The following is a 20505-nucleotide window of genomic DNA, read 5'->3' on the forward strand; positions in this document are numbered from 1 at the left end:
TCAGCGGCGAGGTCGCTGACAGCTGCGTTACAGTGTGCTGACTTTTTAAATCAGGCTGAGGCTCAATGTCTAAATTACAGTCAATCACACACTGATTTGTTTCCTTCATGACTCAATCTTCCCTTCATTTTAATAACAACTGCCACCAGACGGGCAATCAATCAGCACCTAACAGAGCTTAATAATATCCTCTGCACACCTAACCAATTTTTCATTAATTGCAATTGTTTGTGCTGCTCAGCCTGACAACTCAGAGTAATCCTGTAGTGAATGTTTTCAGTGTGATTTGAAGTCATTGGACAGCTGTAAACTCTCAATGTCACTGTGGCAGAGTGTCAATCTGTTTTCACTGGAAAACATTTAAGAATATTTAAAAGAGAAGGGAAGAAGCTTTTCATGTCGTACTTTTTGTCACTGTGTTAAGAACTGAGAGAGATGAGGGGGGGTTATAAGGCCAAATATGATGCTGCATGTTTCTTTTCCCTGTTTTAGGCCTTCACGACATTAGGTTATGCAAAAGAAGCACAACTTGTAAACAACACTAAGGGCCAATTATCCAGGAGTCTGACGCATAACACTGCAGAGAGAAGCAGGGGTCTGCAGAGAGCGTGTTGCCTTCACTTGGTTGGCCTCCTTCATCAAATACAGGATTTATTCATGTGTTGAAATCCCAAGATAATGACACGTTTCTCAGGCATGACCATCACTGGTTTAGCAGATGGGTCCTTAAGCCACCAGAGGAGAAGACAGTAGGTCAGAATCTGCTGCCAAATACCGCTGTGTGCGCCTGCCTTTACTACCGCCAAGAGATACTGACCTCATTCAAAATATGTTTTTAGCTTGTCATCATTTAGCCAAGACATTATTGCAGTCTAAGGGTGACCAGATAATAGCCTGTTACCTCATCTTGATTAATTCACCATGACAACTCGACAATGTCCCTATGACAACTAAGGCGCCAAGATGGCCTGATAATTCTAGTGAAATTATAGGGGACAATTGATGTAATCTGCTGCCTTGGAGTCTCAGATTATTGTGCCCAGAACAATTACCATCACCACCTCTGTCTCCCGCACCATCTAGGTTAAATAGTTAGGTGAAGACACCAAAAAACATTCTGTCTGATCTGTTCAGCTGAGAAATTCAGCGCCCTGCAAGAGGGGAAAGATCAGCATAGAAGGGAAGAGGTATGCAGGGAGTGGGTCTCAATCTCCTCATTTTTCCTCCTCTTCCTCGGTGTGAAGAGGATGTGTAGCCTAGCTTCTGGGACAACAACAAGGACTGTGGTGGGACTGAGGCACGGGAAGCATTCCTCTGAAAAAACACCCATCGCTATGTGGACCCGGACCAAACCTCCCACCCAGGGGCGAAAATCCTTCTGCCGCTGCATTCATGGTGGATCTGAAGCACCCACAAGCCTCGAGAAAAAAGCCCCTCTCTGTCTCTGAAGCCCCATCTGGCATTCAGGACGTTAGTCCTCCAGAGATTTTTCTGGACGAGATAAGAGCTACAGCAGAACCACTCCCTTCTTATAATGCGAGCCATGTTCGTGACCTTTGAACTTCACTTTGAGCAGTAACTTTAAAAGAGGAAAGATGTTATTCAAAAGAAAGGGTGTACACCACCGTACCGCAGTACCACAAGGCAAGGCAAGCTAAAACATCTTTTTTTTTTTTTGGCATGGCAAATGCAAAACTAAAAGAACACAGCGGTGTCAGAGGTTCTGTATTTATCCAAGCACCTGGGAGGCTAACCTTGCAGCGATACCAAAAATAATGGGAGCCCAAGTCTGTGATCACCAACAGCGCCTCACATCGATTTGTTTACTGATGGACATCAGCTATTTTCTCTTTGTTTTTTTTTTACACCTCTTTCTATACCACTCGTTTTCTTGATGGGCGTGGATCAATAGAGTCATTTCAGGTGCCATAGTGGCTTGTTCTAAATTCTCTACAATATTAAGAAAATATTCAGACTATCTGTCTGTCTGCCACCATTCTTAAAGGTAATATGAGTTAGTCCAAACTATGGTCACACCAAATGGCAACAATGTTTTATTGTATTGAGGCTGGAAGTGATGATCATTATTTGTCAATCATTTTTAATCTGTGAAAAAAAATACATATACCCATCTTCAAATGGCTTGCTATGTCCGACAAACAGTCCAAAATCCAATTGTTTTTTATTTACACAATAAATATTTTATAAACACAAAAGGGCAGCCAACTCTCGCTTGAAACAATCAAATGTTTGATATTTCTGCTTGACAAATAACTTTTTAATTAACTGATGATCAGAATCATTGTTGATCATTTTTATCTGTCTTTTCTCTGCCTGTAAATCATCATAATTTCAGCACTATGCTGTTTTATACTGCAGATATTCCTTCAACTTGCTGGGATTTCACTGAAACCTCTGGATTAAGCCCAGTAATACATTATACTGTGATTTGAGGTTAATTATATTTGTCTCATGAATCTTAATTTGGACTCTGGTCAGTTCAGCCTGGTGTAGTAATACATTGCTATATCTCTGTCATGACAGACATGTCCGTGGAGGATGAGGTTTTCATTGGCAGCCGGTATGAATGGGTGTCTCTAGTGGGACAGTGGGACAGCACAGAAGAAGAATAGAGCTCAGCATGGGTTGATGCCATCAGTATAGTGCTCGGGGACGTTTCCTCACCCATGGAGGCATGAGAGGCCAAAACACATTTATACATACACACACTTCAGCAGGGCAGTGGACATGACTAATGTCCTGAAGTCGTATGCCAGCTGGGTCCTTGTGTCAAAGGCTTCAATTGAGACATTACACTTTGATTTCTTCTGCGTGACCACTGGCACAAGAAAGTTCATCTCTCTCATCCTGAGAGCTTTACGTCCCAACACAGTCAGAAACATTCTGTTCTGCCAAGCACCTTAGACACAAATCTTCCAAATAATACAGAAAATGTCACCAAAATCACGATTGGCAAACACTATGAGATGGTATTGGGCCCACTGTTTTCACAAACTAGGAGCTACAAAAGGTATATATTGCACCAGAGGACATGTCTGTCAATAAAACACTGATATAGGACAGCTTCATTTAGCTGGTGGAGGATGGATTGAGCTGGATACTGATACTGCAGGCAATCTGATCACAAGCAGAGAGCTTTATAACCGGTGCACCTAAAAAACACAGACGAAGCACGATCCCATAACATTTGTTATTTCAAGAGTCCTGAATCCGGTTAAAATCCAGATGGGATTCAAGAGGCTTTGGTTTAGACCTAGCAACATAAATGCGTCTCCGTTGGACACATCATGAATCCGATTGTGTCGGCCTTCCTTATCCCTCGCTAAGCACAACTCTTGGTAGGCACAACTTCACACTTGTCTTTTATGATATTAAACATCTATCTGATTTGCTCAAAACACATGGAAAGGTTTAGTGTAACTGTGGCAACTGAGATCTAGATGCTCAGACAGCATTTGTTGCTGGTCAATAGTTTGCGCAATGAATTATGAATGAAATTGCACTGAAGGACCACTTGGTCAACTGTGCTGAAAATGTAAATCTTTCTGACGCAGATGTAAATTCATCTCCGATGCCAAACAACTCAGACAAGGTTTTTTAATTTGGACCCAAGGCGAGCTACCAAACAGACATAATGGCTTTGATATTTACTGGGTGTGCTCCATCCATCCATCCATCCATCCATCCATCCATCCATCTATCTATCTATCTATCTATCTATCTATCTATCTATCTATCTATCTATCTATCCATCTATCCATCCATCCATCCATCCATCCAGTCTTTGCCAGCTGTGTTAGGTGAGTATGACTGCCGTTCTGTTTGATTTTATCTGTGGGACCAAAACAGATGCCAAACGTGAGCAGTGAAGTAAAATCCAATGACAAGCAGTCAACTGAGACACACTTGAGACACAGTCTATTGTCAGGTGTGAACTCTTATTTACCATAACGCTATCCACGCACAATCTGAATGTTTCTGGATAAAACACAGGATGTCTAAACACGGCCACAGATACTTGTCCCTCACCCACAGCCATGTTTCCACTTAAAATGAGTTTGTTGTCCTCCTTTGAGGGGGAAAGGACTCCAGTTCATCTTGTCTGACATATGGGATGCAGTAGCTAGGGTAGTACTTTTGTGCTCCCTCAGTTAGCCATCTCCCCCTCCCCTTGGACTCTTGTAGCCACAGACCCAGCTGCTAACACACGTACACACTCAGTGATTGTCCTGCCAGATGGTCGAGGCCAGATGACGTGGCCTCCTGAACTCATGGCAACACTGAGGCACAATCTCTTACAACGTGGCACACAAACACACAGACGCAGAATGCAAAGATAGATCACAGATAGATGGTGTGTGTCTTCACGAAATCAATTAGGAAAAGCTGCAGGCCCAAGCGAATGAACAGGCCCGTATAAATCATAACAAGAAGGATCATAAGAAAAAATTTGCATGCAGCACATGTTGAAGCTCTTGAGATGCATTCATCCATCTGAGAGACAAAGAAAAAACCTTAAAGAAAGTGTAAGAGATCGGAGGCGAGAAAGCGAGGTGAGAGGGGACAGAAAGGGAGAATCTAAACAATGGTGTCAAACCAAAGAACACTGGTCCAGTGATGGATGCTGCCCTTTAACAATCAGAGCTTTTGAGGGGGGAGGAGAGGAGGTGCTTCGTGTTGGCAGTGCCAGGGCCCGTACCAGCTAGTGTCAGCCTCCGCCACAGAGACAAATGACTGAGCCACTGCACTTTTATATGTGTACAGCTGACAAGTGCACAGCAGAGGTACAAACTCATATATACTCTCAATACTGTGTTGCATGCACAGTCAGCAGTGCTTGCACAGTCTCAGTGACAATATACAGCACACCCTGCCGCCATTTCAGTGCAGATGCTAAAATGACAGATGGATTTTCAGGGTGTAGTAGAAGGCAAATGAATGGTGGCAGACGGTAGAGAGGATATACAGTAAGTAATATGTTCCTGCTTATTTTGACATTCTACACCATGGCTTGTGCTCGTCTGAAAGCTTCCATATGTTAAATGAGATACATCATATATACAAGTAATTTAGAGAAATTAGAAAAATGAGCTCTAATAAGCAGACTGGCTACCTGTCCAGAACCAGGCAGACATAGTTAGAGACTAGCTGGCGAACCTGCCGCATTTAGCTGATAAAGTGCTGGATAGATCTGTCAGGGGATCGAGGAGACCAGACCAGCTCTAAAAGGAAGAGTGAATCTTGGACTTAACATTCAACATTCAGGTGGATGTGAACGAGACTGAAAATGAATACTGATGTTGCTTCGTATCTGCAAATAAACAAATGTTTGCTAACAGGTTCACCACATCAAGTTTTAAAAAGGTGATAATGTGTCAATATTGTGTTTACAGTTTATTTTGGCTGCTCCCAAGCGGACAAGAATTATTTGATGCAGGTTTATTGATAGACAAGTTAGCTCTGAAAAGATAATTAACACTTCTCTGATGGACAAGCTGAAATGCATTTGTGTTGCGTTTAATCCCTACTGGAGGTTTGTGCTTACTGGAAAAGACACAAGAAAACAGCAGTAGAAATAAACAGTTACTGCCTGCAGGTGGCGCAGCTATTAATTCTGTCGACAAATCCATCTACGGGTCTAAACTGCTGCTGTAGAGACTCTCCTTCCGTATAAGTGGGACAGACTGGCAGGTTGGAACTGGTTTAACATGGAAATAAAACTTTAGCTACCTTTAAACTCAGGTTAAAACCTTCCGTGTTCGCCATCGACTTTGACTAAAGGTTTTAATATTTTTTTATATTTTAATGCATAATGTAAAAACTTTGAATGGCCTTTGTGTATAAAATGTGTTATACAAAAAAAAATTGGCTTGCCTGAACAGCTCCCTCATGTGGAGAATCTGCAGCCAACGTGAATTAGGGAGTGCGTGGATGAGCTACAAGCCAGTTAAGATTATTCTAAAGATGCTAATTATTTTGCTTTTATGAGGGTACAACAGACCTCTTTAAATATTTAGCTGTACAATTTGTGTGAAATCTGTGAAAATATTTGTCTGGAGCTGTAGGATATTTGTGTCTGATGAAGCCAAAATTCATAAAACTTTTTAGTTCACTCCTTCTACTCTTTTATCCACTGAAAAAAAAATAGTACATGCTTTGTTTACAGCAAACAATGAAGGCAGCAGAATATGGAAGAAAATACAGTCGTTACTGAAGAAAGCAGAGGGAGCTATGCGGGCCAGATGAAAGGCATGTCAGTAAATAAAAACCCTGCTGTGTACATCACATGCAATGTAGCATGAACTCCATCATCTAGCTCATTGGCCTTCAAAACTAAACCAGATATTAAATATTCACAAAACTTCACAGGGGAAAATCGAATTTCCAAAGAGCATGTTCTGATTCTGTTTTCATTATGGGTTGATCTGTGTTTTCAGAAGCTTCTCTACAGAGTTAGTAACGAACGGACGGGAAGGTGGGGAGCCTCGGGTCCTCCCCCTGCTCTCTCTCGGCCAGTAGCGGAGCAGAGCACTCTGACTAACCCCTCCAGCCTCGGACTAAATCAATGCAATCTGAAGAAGCCTGTTCCACCCTTCAGATTTCAGGAGTAGCCAGTAGGTCCCTAAAGCAATTACAGGGGAAGCACATAGTGTATGAAATAAGTGATAACTGGCTCACACCAATATCATTCAATTTCCTTGATAGAAGCTCAAGTGTGACCTTGAGAAGGAATGAATCTGAAATAAAAACTGATCTTCAGAGGATAGTCTGTTATCATGTTTTGTCCATAGCTTTATCCAACGCTTGCTTTTTCTGGGTTTATTTTTTTATCAAATGCTGTTATATTGTATAAATGTGGAGCCTCTTTTGATATAGGAAGAGCATCCAGTTATCTCTGTTGCTGTCAGGGAGGTGCAGAGTGAAACTACGTGCAGAAAATGCTCAGAATTCTGATTAAACCCCTGTATTAGCCAATGATATTGGGTGTTGTAGTAAATGTGGCAGATGTAGCCATACAGGCTTATTTCAACTGCAGTCCCTGGCAGGTTGATGTCTGAACAAAACAAACAAAAGCACATCAGCATAGAAAAATAATAAAACAATGACATGACCATATGAGTGCGGACAAAATCACATAAGCAGAGACAACAGCAACACAATGACATAACTATATGTTACAAAAAAGACATTAAAGGGAACATACAAAAGCACACATAAGACCCACAAACTGTGCAGTGTAACAGCACAGTCTGATTTGGATTAAAGGTACAGTGTGTAACATTTAGGAGTATCTATTGGCAGAAATTGAATAGAATATTCACAGGTATCTTTTCCTTAGTTTATAATCACTTGAATATAAGAATATTTAGCCAAAAAGCCATTTAATGTATTTGCATTGTGAAATTGTCTCTCTATATGATAATCGTCATTGTTGCTGGTAGAGTCCACCTTTACCGTGCAGGATTTAAACAGGAAATGATATGTGCAGTAGGGGCAAGTATGCAGCATAGACAAAAGACACACAACATTTGTAGCCCAAGCTCAACAAATACACAAGAGACAGCACAAAACACAAACTCAACAATAAGTATGTACATTAAAAAGACTCAAAAACTCAGAACATATAGAGGGGGAACCTGATGCATGTGTGCATTTCACGTACTGCACAGGGCCTATTCGATCATAAGTTAAGTACTACTGTACCATTTTTTCTTAGCTTCTTCATCAGCGGTTTGTTTGGGTGAGCTGTAAACGGATACATGAGTTGTGCTTCCTTTGTTGCATTAGTCGCTAAAGACGTTTCTGCTGACTCCAGTAATGTACCGGTATGTGTGATTTTAAAGTGAACTCTGGGGCCTGTATTTTTAAAATGCACTTGTCATTAACACCAACTGCCAAATGATGGCTGAAATCTTTCGGATTAGAACATTAAATAACCAAGATCTAACCTCATGCGTTTTTATTATCTTTATTTTATTCATTAGGTTTTTTTTTATTTTTTATGTATTTTTATTTATTCCCTCTAGTCCAGTTAGTTATTTTCAGTTTCAGGTTTTCAGTTGAATGAACACTGACCACAACTGTGCCTTCATCCTGTGGCACTGCCAAACATGGACTGGGTTTAAATGTGGTACAGAGTTAAATTAAATCTAATTAGGATGAAATGATGTGAGAAATGTTGAGCATTAGTTCAAATAGAGCTTAACAACAATAACAGATATAACAATATTGGCATTTCTGAAGCATTGCTTATTTCTGACTGGGGCCTTTTGAAGACAGGATAAAGATCTTCAAGTATCATGAATGTAGTAAGAGAACAAAGAGAATTCTAGTAATGATTTTTGAATGGAGAGGAAACTGAAAAGCAGCAGAGGTTGTAAAAATGAGGAAAGCTTTTGGTATTGATGAGCTATGAAAACAGTATTGTGCCTTTCAAAATATTCTGAGTCTGTAAAGAACAGTAAATAAATTGCACTCTTCTATCATTAACACAAGATCATTTAATATGATCTATCTATACACATACTATTTTCTTTTGTGTCTGAATAATCCCATACCCACTATTAATTATATGCATTTCGTCCATTATTAATTAGTTACTTGGTGGAGGACTAAGCCGCTGTTACAGCCAGAGAGTATTGCATCAGCTTTCCCAGCAGCCTCATCACACAAACTTCCACAAACAAAGTTTTCAGCAGCAAACTGAATTATTTCTTCACAGACAGTGTGCAGTTCCTTTGCACAGACAATGTAATATGAGGGAAAAGAAGATCCCCTCTGGGCTCACTCAGAAGTGGTCACTGCTGACTGAATGCAGTGTTTATCTGGTCTCTAGCTTTCCTCCTCTCTTCCCCGTGAAGCATTACTTGATACAGGGAGGATTTAAATGTGCAGAGCTTAACAACAATATGAAAAAAGGAATTAGCCTTTGTGTGCTGAGATTTTTTCTTAAATTAAATTATACTTTGCTACTGTCTTGCCACAGGTCCTCTAGTACCTGACTTTAAAAACTTATTGTTGTCTATACAAACAACTTCTTTGCATAAGAATAGATTGACCTACAATATGAGAGCTTAGGTAACCCATATTGATCCATGTCATTAAAGTCCTCTTGATGAGTGTGGGGGTAGGAGGAGACCGAATCACAAAAACAAACTAATTACAAGAAAGGCCAATCTTGGTCTGTGCTACAGAGAAAGAGCCAAACCCTCCTTACACTTGCATCCTTGTTTTCTCTTCTGTATGAACCTAACAGCCTTACAACTTAAATTGGTGTCGGTCCTTTTACAAGTTATAACCCACTTATCTACATTTCACAAAGGTTTCACATTCCTGCCAACCCTTTAATGAAGTATCCTCTGACATTTGAAGCTTCATTAAAAAGGTCCAGTGTAACATTTAAGAGGATTCTATATTCTTACGGAGTCTTACCGCCGTGTTTCTACAGTAGCCCAGAACAGATACTGGCTCGAGTTCTGCGGCCACCGTAGTTTCTCCTCTACATGCTCGGAAGGGAGTAAGGGAGTTGCAATCTGCAACTACACTACTAGATGCCAGTAAATCCTACACACTGGTCCTTTACGAAATAACTGAACTGGGTGATCCTGCACAGTGTTACCAACCACTGTTGATGTCTCTTTCAGCGTTTTATGTCACATAAACGCAGTGCGGTAAGAAAAGTTATATTATGATTCTGATGTAGTCTGTAGCATTCTAGGCAGCTGCTTCATATGGCTACCTCAGGCAACGTATGCACTCTGCTTATTTGATGTGAAACCAATATTACAACTTTATTCCAAAAAAGCATCTATTTAACTTGACACTATTTCATTTAATCCTGTCTTCTCCCCTGAGTGAAAGAACTCCCAGGTCTTTATAGGTTAAAAAAAAAAAATCTTCTTACATGTCCTTCTTACAGTAATGGGATAAAACATGCAAAACTACCCATGTGGCCCTTTAAGCTACCTTGCCCTAAAATGGCTGGTCAGGCAACCACGGATTAGTCCATCCCACTTCTTTTCTGGCTCTCTTGGGTTTCTATCTATAACTGCTGTTCTTTTCTCCTCAGTTCACCCTGTGAGGATGAAGAAACGGTGACCCAGACAGAGTCAGGACGGAACAGGCAGATAGAGGGGGTCTGTTTTGCTGAGCGGGGGCCTTCTGCAGACAGGGCCAGGTAATGGAGCCATAATGGGCTTTTAACAGCCGCACAGCTAAAAGGTGGTGTTTGCCCTTCAGTGGAAAAGCAGTGCAAACAGGAAGTGCTGCATGGAGACATCCCCAGACGCTGGACAAGCCTGGATGAGTCATGACGCCTGCTGATGACAACTACACCAAAACAGGCCCCAATAAAGAACAGCTAACCTGGTCGTCATAAACCACTCACACCGTACCAATTTGGTGGAAATTCCTTTTATTTTCTTTTGCCCCGCACCCTGAATCAACCTAATGGGGCTTAATTATTTCAGCCTTGGTGCACAGGTAAGAGGAAGGTTTTAAATGTATCCTAACAGCCGTGTTCCCTCAGTAAGACTTAGAAACTGATAAGAAAATGGGATTTTTAACAGAAAGCAGCGCTGTATGAGCACAGAACCAGTTAAACATTAAGCATCAAAGCGGAATCTACACTGTGGCACTCTGAAGCAGCTTTTTGACAAATAACTATCACAAAATACACACTGTGATTGAGCTTTTGATTTCCACTTACCCTCTAACAAATCCTAATTAAGACAAAGTGCTCTTTAAGTTCAATTTCTAAGCTTTTAGTCACCTTGCACACTGTCTTCATTTACCAGATTAATCAATCTGAAATCAAGCTAATTATTCGTCTTAATGGTTCAGCTCAGTAATGTTCGCTTTGAAGCAAAACTCCTTAGAAAAACCTGAGTGAGCGTGGCAGTCGGATCACGTTCTAGCCTGCGAGCTCCCATTTTAAATAGATCGCCACTTACCCCTGCATCCTAATGCATTCCTGTTCTCATCATGAGCTGCCAGAAGCATCTGTGTGAGGAAGCTGAGGTCGACCAAGAGACCAGTGCAAGAATATAATAGCGTTTCATCACGGGTGATTCAGAGGCCAAGCCCTTAAATCACTGAAGCAATAAGAAAGCCTGGTTAGTAGTAAAATAACCTACTGTATGTTAGATAATTTAATTTCTGTGCCCGGCAACTATGTCATCCCTAAAGGCTAAAAGTAACAAAACTGTGTGTTGTGTGGGTGGCTTCTTTGAAGTATCACTTGTGTCAGTGGTGGATCCTCTAAGTCTGCTCCATGCTGATCAATGACAAGTGTTAAACACATGGGACATTAATTAGGTACAGAAGAGGGAGAGTATCGAGTAACTAACAGATCAATCTGACGAAGCCTCTGCCAGGTATAACTTTCCTGCTGATAATAAAGTATTACTGAGAACAGCAGATAGTCACAGTGGTAGCTATCTGGTAAGTGTCCCTCTGTACATGGAGGCATGATTTCATACTCAAACAAGCTGCCGTGACACGACATCAATATGGACACACACAAATTCAATCATGCATGCACGCACGTACACACGTACACACATACACAGAGAAATTGGTTTTGCATAATATTAGGTCAATATTGACCTTTCTTTGAAAATCAGTCTTTGGTGCAGCCATCCATTGTGTGCGCTCTTCCCCAGTCACTGAATAATATAATCAATAATATATTACTATATATTGTTCATAAACACAGTATGGGAAAAATATGGAAATCATCAAAAGTATGTAGTAGTATAACAAAACCACAACACCAGTTCACAGTTTATCATTTTAAGTATTATTACTTTATTACATATTTGTCTGGACTGGACTGTGGTACAGTTCAGTAACTAACATTGATCTAAAAATACAGCAACTTAAAGTACCACTTTCTAGCATGTAATTTGTAACATCATTATTAAAATATACTAACTTTTGATTTTTGTCTGCTGTATTTGAACTTTGTATCGCGGTGTACCTAGCATTAATTTATCATATTGTATAATTGTAACATACGCTCTTTCGTAGCTACTCAACAGTTTGTTTGTTTTTTTCTCACATAATAATATTATTATTATTATTATTAGTATTATTAGGTATTATATGATAGTGACTGTGTGTTTTGTCTCTCTCTGCATTATAGGGAAGCGATTTGTATGCCAGTCACAGGTGTTACTGCAGCAGCCAAAACTGAACAGAATAGGCAGAATATTTATAAAACACACACATCAGGATTACCAAACCCAGCCTGGTATAACTGGTTTAATTCTGCAAAATGTCACACAGCAGGCCATGCAATGCAATAATCCACACAGTGATCTGCATGCTGGCATCGTGGTTTATCAGCTAAGTCCAAACAACAAACTAAATACAAGTTGTGTCCAGTTGTAGGAGTCCATCTCGGTGCACACCTGCAGTGAATAAAGAAATTAGAAGAACACGCAAGATTGGCCTTAATGCATCTAATGCACTCAATTCATTTTTTCTCATTTTGCAGCAGTGTAGCCCTAGATTGTACCAATAAAAAAATATAAAAATCCCACTGGTAATACAAAATACCTCAAAGGTATTTTGCAACTTATATAACCGGCTCATTTATGTCAAATTAAATTCATCATAAAATTTTACATTTTGAAAAACCAAAAGGTAAAACAGTTACAAAAATCTACATACTGTCTAACTTGCAATACTACATTTATTTGCTAAGTTTTAGTACTAGATCTTCATCAGGCAAAGGAGGATATCAAAAAGAAAGAAAAAAAAAAGGTCAGGTCGCTTCAAGGGGTACCAGTAGGAACAACATGCCACCAGAGCAGAAATCTTGCCATACAGAATACTATAGTGAGTTTTAAATCAGTATAAAACTGTAGAATTACATTATTTACAAAAAGGGGAAGAGGTAAGTAAGGTATGACCTTATGGGCTTCTTTATGGGGGGCCTTGGTTGATTGTAGTAGTAGTAGTACTAATAGTAGTAGTAGAACAGTGGCAGATGCAATAGTAAAAACAGTGTAGGTGTAGCAGTTAGAGCTGAACAAAACTCCAGGCCTGTATTGGTGTTTATTTACTGTGGTACTGAACAAGCACACTCATTTTTGTTTCTTCATAATAATCTGAAAAATGAAACTGATGCAGTGGCTTGCTGCAAATGACCTCCTCCCACGGTTCTTTTTTACTTCAATTTCTTTTTAAACATATTAAACAATCAAACAATTAAGCTTGTTTTTCCACGAAGAAATCGACCCATTTAGCTGACATTTATTAGGACTGTGAGTTCAGTGTAACACATGACATAAGCTACTCAATTATTTTTAACTATGAAATGAAAAAGGGCTGTTATATTTATTGATAGCCACATACATGTCCACTTATATTAATACCAATAAGCTGGTAAGCCACATCTGACAACGTAAAGGTTTTGATATCTGACTGTTAACCTTAAAATATACTGTTGACAGCGCTTCCATTTGGTTGGTAGCTTAACCGAACAAGCAGGCCTTTAAGGTAATACACTTGGACCAATATTATGACATGCTTAAAAGATTAACTAGAACATTCTACTGCTCACTATCTGCCATGATGGTCATTCACTCGACAGCTACTGAGGTAGCTACTAACTACCTGTCTGAACATTTGTGATGCAATCAGCTAGAATATTTATCTGGAAAATAAACCTTACCACTCTGTTGGTCTTTTTAAGCTGCAGGCTACAAAAATATAAATAATAGGGATGTTCCGATCACATTTTTCTGGCCCCTTTGTAGTATTGACGCAATTTGATCAGTGCCATAAAAGTATGGAAGTTTGGTACCCAGCCCATTGTATATTAATAATTTGGGGTATAATTGTGTTTATTGTATTATTCTATTATATTTGGGGTATTCTGGGAGTTCATGCCTCACAGAGATGAACTTTTGTCCCTTCAAAGACATGAAACAAAATGAAACAAAACAAACAGAATCTCACTCTAGCTGGCAGTAGAAAGCTGGCAATCCTGAGTAATGGTAGTGGTAAAAGCAGCGGTAGTGGTGGTGATAGTGGTAGCAAAAGGACTGAGATGAGCTGGCATTTTATCTGCCTGTGATGGCCCGAAGGCAATTCTGCCCTGTGAAGAAGAAAGGTCTTGAAGAAGGGAATCATTGTAATGTTTTGCATGTTTCAATGCTCAAATTGGCAACTGAAAGATACTTTATATAGTCCATCCAAAAATGCCTCAAAAGCGGTTACAAGTTAACCATCATCTCTTGTGCTGTAGCTACTTCAGTCAGTACAGATGGCCAAATCCTCCCCCTCTCTTGCATTTCACCTCAGCTCACCCTAAAAACAATTGAGACTGACACAGACGGGAGAAAACAGGCTGCACTTGTCTTCCGTTCCCTATATCCTATGCTCTTCCTGGACAAATGTGGTTTATTCTCCTGCAAAACCATCAACCAACTTCCCCTCTCCCAAACTTATACCTCTCCTCATTACTTTGCGTGATTACGTTTCTGGCATACTGAAAAGTGCCAGCTGCAAGAAGCCAACACACTGTAAGACGGTTTGGCTCTGGGCCACAGCACATACTGTATGTGAGGGAAAAAAATAATTTCCTTCACCCCAGGAGGTGCCTGAGGCTGCATCTTCACTCAGCTCCTATCATCAGAGTTGACAAGAGCCAACAGGAAGCCTCAGAGACAGTAATGGTTTCATTCACAGTCAGCGACGGACCGGGAACGAAAAACTGCCCTCGACTTTTTGAGCCTCGAGAGGCCCACTCAACCCACGCCACACTTTATGTCAACAAGATTACTGAACAATATTTATAACAATAACTTCCAAAATAGCAAAATAGATGTAAAATAGAACAAGGGGAACTTGTTGCTCTTGGGAGGAAGCCGACTAGAAGGAGCACCTAATGGCACTGGCATCCAGGCTCTGGCTAAATCTACTGCCCACTGCAGATATCCACAACATGGAAGAGTAACTAGTATAAATGAGTGTATTAGTATTATACTAATATATATTAACATTACATAAAGAGTTAAATATGAATATATTAATAATATGTTAGTATAAGCATTAGAATTTCATATAATAGTCATCATATATCCTACCACTTATGTATAATATTAATTTCAGTTGGACAATACAGCACTTTGTTCCTTCATCATAAATCCTTAAGGATCATAAATGCTCTAGAATTGTGGTGAGTCTTTAATTTGTGAATGCTATGTACTAACTTATAATCATAAGCATTTGTGAATAGTTCAACATTTTAAAGTTTACTGCAGCACTGTCCCAACCCCTCCAGGCTGTGACTGGTCAGTTCACAAAAAGTGGCACTTTTTGCTTATCTTATCCCTATCTTCCTCTGTCTTACGGCTTCAGCTGCAAAACCCTGACTACCAGCTGAACCGGTACTGAGGATCTTGAGGAGGAGGATGTGGGCTGGTGCATAATCAAAGTGGGCTGATGCATCTCTCTCTTTCTTGTTTTTGTATAACGGGCTGCTCAAGCGGCCCACAGAGTTCACCCGGTGCTCCCAATGGCCAGTCCGACTATGTTCACGTTTATAAAACAAAGGACGATTGGGGGGATGTGGATTTCATGAGCAGGGTCTTTTAAACTTGTAATTAGAGCTAAGTCTTGATCAAGCTTTTCTACTGTTTTATTCTATATGCTGTTGCTTGATCTATTATGCATGCACTGTGCTTAAGTTACAGTATGTATCCCAACAGAAAATCCATCCTGATTTGCCTTTGTTTAGAATTAAATCAGGGCTGTTGCCTCATTAAAAAAAAAGAAGAATTCAGCAAATTTGCACCAGCAATTGCAATTTTCATCTGGCCTCAGGATTTCAATGCGTTTAGCATTGAAATCAGTCAATTTAGTGCCAACTGACAGATGCCCTCTTTGTTGTGCACCAAACTCTGCCCTCATCTGCTGAGCTGAAGTATTACAAAGGCTCTTTTTAACCCTTGTCCTCACACGCCAACTGCGTAACAATGAATTTGACTGAGGGGAAACCTCTCTAAGAGCAAACACTGTGAGAAAAGAAACTTTGGGGTACATGGAACGCTGACTTCTGAGATTTTATCATTATAAGGAATGGTTGCCTTCCACAAACCACTAAGTTTTATTCATCACTGGCAACTGCTAACTTTTCACCAGCCAGGCTGCTCACTCCAAACAAATGTCACACCGCAGGATTAGCAGCTTCCGAGCCAGTGTTGTGAAGCAGAAGCCTTTCATTCTTGCCAAAAATAAACCCAGATACTGAGTCAAGATAGCAGAGTTAAAGGGGCTATCGTCAATGTGGATTTAAAGCTGTCATTCCAGGTTTCACTGATTTCTTGGGAACACATTTCAGTACTTTATGAGGCCTCAGCAGGAACCTAGCACAAAATCCATATTTAATTCAATGATAAACCTTTTTTTTTCAGCTGATTAGTTTGGAGAATCAATCATAATCTTACAGTTGGACCCTCACTAATTTACATTCATATGATTTCATATTTAGATCTGCCGTACACTGCTCCTCTGCACTGAGCCTACATTTGCTGATTAGCAAGTGGACATATAAGTTCTATAAACAACACAAGATTTCACAGGAGAAATTCTAACAGAACTGCATACTGATAACTGAGGAAACGTCAGTCACACTTTGGCAGTAGAAGAGATTATAATGATGGTCTTTCTGAGAGTGGCACCCACTCTTTAGTCTGCTCAATAATGGTGGATTTCCCTGGATATGCTCATTACCGGCTCTCTTTTGTTCATTATTTAAACAGCTACAAGGATAAAAACATGTACTGTATATGTCAGTTGGTCTTAGGAAAGCCTAATGTCAATGTGCATGTAAATTCAAATTCATGATGTGGTTTGACCCCTTACCAAAGACTTCATCTTGTGATTCAGGTTCTGCTGCTGCTGCTGTTGCCTCCGCTTCTTTGGGTTCAGGTGACGGAGCCTTTAATAGGAACACAAAAACAGATTGAAGAGGTGAGGCGCTGAGGTGCCATGGCAACAGAGCAAAGACACAGACCAACACGCAGAGAGAGAGAATTGACAGAGAGATACTCAGACCCAGACTCGAATGCTTTAATGTACACGTTGGCTGGAAAAAAAGCTCTTTATTAATTTACTGATAATTTATAGTAAGTCTTATAGCCTCAAAACAAACAATTTAGCATTCCAAATGTAAAGAAAGCACTATTGAATTGTTATATTCATCACTTTTTATATCCTTATGTGAGTAATATCTGCAGGAAGTCTGGGGAAAGTCATGCAACAGTATTTCAGTGTTGTTTCTAAATTAGAGTAAGTATTTATCCTAAATGGGCATTTTTAGTATGTCTCAAAGGAAAGCACTGTGTCAAAATGAAGCAAGACACGATCAAAAACAAGCAAATGGTAAATTCCAACCAGATGATAGCTGCTGGCACGGTGACTAACTAGTCCCTTGTGTCAGCTGGGACAAGAGCTGTGCATCTCTCCTTCAGGGACTGATTTGACACAGATCTTGATACAAATTCTGGGATTTAATCAAAACGTTTTGCATCATGATCACAGCTGTTCGAAATTTGATGCTGGGGGGGGGGGGGGTGAACATTCCCACAGACCATTGTCTGTTAAAAACGCCTTGCTTCAGAGCTGGGGCTGAAGCACGACATCTCAACCTTTACTGCTGATGTCCCTACACCTGACTGCGGAGGGGGAGCCAATATTGAGGAAACATAAAGATAAAATGACACCATTAGGTGTTATAATTAAAACAACACACCCCTGTCTTATCAGGGTTTTCAGATATACAGACGTATTGATTCAACTGCAGCTCACTCTCAGCTCTGGTCTGATTCAGGCACTTTGAATATCTGAAGTCATAACTTACACATTATGCAAGCTGAATTGTTGCACCTGTACTGGCACTTCTGAGTCACTGGGTCAGACAAATTAATCTCCCCTGTCACAAGTCCCTGTGTCATGTTCATTTCTTTCTATAGCTATTCATAACCACAAGAGTTGGATTCCGTTTCTATTTAGTGGCTCCAAGTGTTAATCCTCAAGTTTTATAAATCCTCTTACTGATTCCCCCCTCCTCCTCCCTGATGACAATGTACACTTATATCCCTGGTTTCTGCTTGCGAGTGGGATTGCCAACATAGGGAATCAACACAGGCATTCAAAAAGGGTGGGCACCTATTAAATGAGCGTACCCAGAAGTGCCACTTTGACACGGACCTGTGAGCTGAGGGGAGGTGGACGAGTATGGTGAGCGAGCACTTACCAATGCAAATCACAGAAAAGGTCAACAAAGTGCCACGCTGTTCAAATTTCCTTTGTCCGTTCAATTACGTAAACAAATTATGGAAATTCGGTTTGATCTGAAGAGATTCTTATTTGAACAGGTTTGATGCTGGACATAATTACAGAGAAACAAATTCATATTATCAAAGAGCTTGATAACGCATCGAAAGTCAGGATTTAGCAACATTTGAATCAAAATCTGATGACATATGGCAATAAACTTTCAATAAATATATAATAAAGGGTGTTATTGATTGCCGTTAGTTTGATAAATATGGGTCTTAATCAAATTTGTACGAATTACACTTAAGAACAGTGAAGAACCAACAGAGTGGAAAAGAGTTCTTCGCTGAGTTTGAACGATAAGACGTTTATCAAGCAACTCATCCCTACTTATATCAAAGTGTGGGAGGAAAATGTAAGGGCTCTCAAGTGATGAGATGATTAATCAGATGTTCAGAGCAAGAAGGGCCACAGACATCTGTACATTAAAAATGTACATTTTTAAATAGGTTTGTTTTATTTGTATAAAATCCTTATATCATCAGTAGCAATGTGAACCCATGTGAAATCCACAGCAATCAAATACATTTAGAAGGAATCTATCAAATAAATCAAATAAATATGAATGAAATAATAGGACATTGGCTGAAATGACAGTAAAAAGAAAACCAGACTGGGGCAGGGAAGAAATTCTGCTTCTGCTATAAACATTAATGCCAGTTTTATATGTGTACTGACTGATGAATGCAAAAAGAGTGAAACAGTGGTGTAACATATCTGATTTTCAACTCAAATGCAAATCATTAAAACTTCCCAGTTTGGAATTCTACATGTTGCTTATGCCCACGTTCTGCTCCTCATAACCGATGATTCTTTGCAGATTTTGTGTTCATTTCTTTTTCTGAAATTTGATTTAAGCATGCAAGTTAGGGTCAAGTGAAGGATTTTAAGGAGATAAATACAAGCCATGACCTGTGTCATCTGAGATAATGAAAATGATGGACCAAAACGTGTCTGGCTAGTACAAAGTCCCCCAACCAATGATTTTAAAGTTTTTTTTAACAACAGGCAGACACAGCAAAAGTAAGGCAGAGGGAGAAAACAAATCCCACTGGGATTTTTGTGCATTAAAAATCTTACATTATCATTGCATTCCTACTGCCTGGAACATCAACATTGTTTTCCATCATTAATGCACTCAACACTGAATCTTTGTTAGATTCTGTCTGATTTTTGCACACCCACGCACAGACATAGCTGTCTTTTCTCTCTCTTAAGCCTTGCACTTTTTGTAAGGGTAGAAAATTAGCAATGCAAACAACAAATCCACATTCCAGCTGAGCAGCTGGTGATCGGATGTTTGTTGAACTGATAGCTTTAGATGCTGTGGCAACTCATGGGACTAAATCTGCAAGTAATGGGCTTTTGGGGCTGTTTAAAAATTAAAAAGAAAAAACAATTTGTACCTTGACATAAATGAAACTGTTAAAATACAAACAGCGTTTTGCTCTCTTTTTTTAATCTGATGATTATTTTAGGCATCCATTTAGGGAATCTTTGCCCCAGACAAGTGCACCCTGCCCAGTGCATCAGGGGCACGCCTGGGGTATAGACAGGGACAATCATGGCCAATCACGTTCACTCTCCCGGTCCTAACTCCCTGACAGTTAGAGAAACCTGTGGTGAGACTTCTTCAGAGGGAGCTTATTATTGTTGGACACGTTGAAGACCCTATGGTGATTCCATTTTCTGTGCGTAATACTGGGCAATTATATTCATTATCACAATGATCCATACAATAACTGTTAACTGCTGCTCCATCCTGAGGGACTTATTAGTGAACAAAGACGTTGTAATTTATCTATGATTTTTTCAAGTCACCGATATACCGATATAGTCGGGGGAATAACCTCAGCCCGTTGCAGGAATATGCCAGCTTGGCAGTGTGAGACTCTGTGAGTTCTGTGCTAACACAAAAACAGATCCCTGAGTAACAATTTGATCACATGTACACAGTATAGTACATCTTTAAAACAAATCCCATTAGGTTGTAGCAACACAAATTATTACAGTACTCTCCTCCACTGTATCTGTCCCTCATCATTAACACAATGGTCTGTGTGTGTGTGTGTGTGTGTGTGTGTGTGTGTGTGTGTGTGTGTGTGTGTGTGTGTGTGTGTGTGTGTGTGT

General features: G+C 39.9%; 1 protein-coding gene across 2 annotated transcripts in view; it reads right to left on the bottom strand.

Moving 5' to 3' along the window:
- LOC127367151 (myelin basic protein) overlaps positions 1-20505 on the bottom strand; it is a 53528-nt gene that overhangs the window by 7589 nt on the left and 25434 nt on the right. For both annotated transcript variants that reach the window (XM_051406749.1, XM_051406750.1), the window contains exon 3: positions 16900-16975. In XM_051406749.1, coding sequence (XP_051262709.1) covers positions 16900-16975 — 76 coding nt within the window. The remainder of the gene's footprint in view (positions 1-16899; positions 16976-20505) is intronic.

Source organism: Dicentrarchus labrax, unplaced genomic scaffold (genome assembly GCF_905237075.1).
Source record: "Dicentrarchus labrax unplaced genomic scaffold, dlabrax2021, whole genome shotgun sequence".
Taxonomy (NCBI): domain Eukaryota; kingdom Metazoa; phylum Chordata; class Actinopteri; family Moronidae; genus Dicentrarchus; species Dicentrarchus labrax.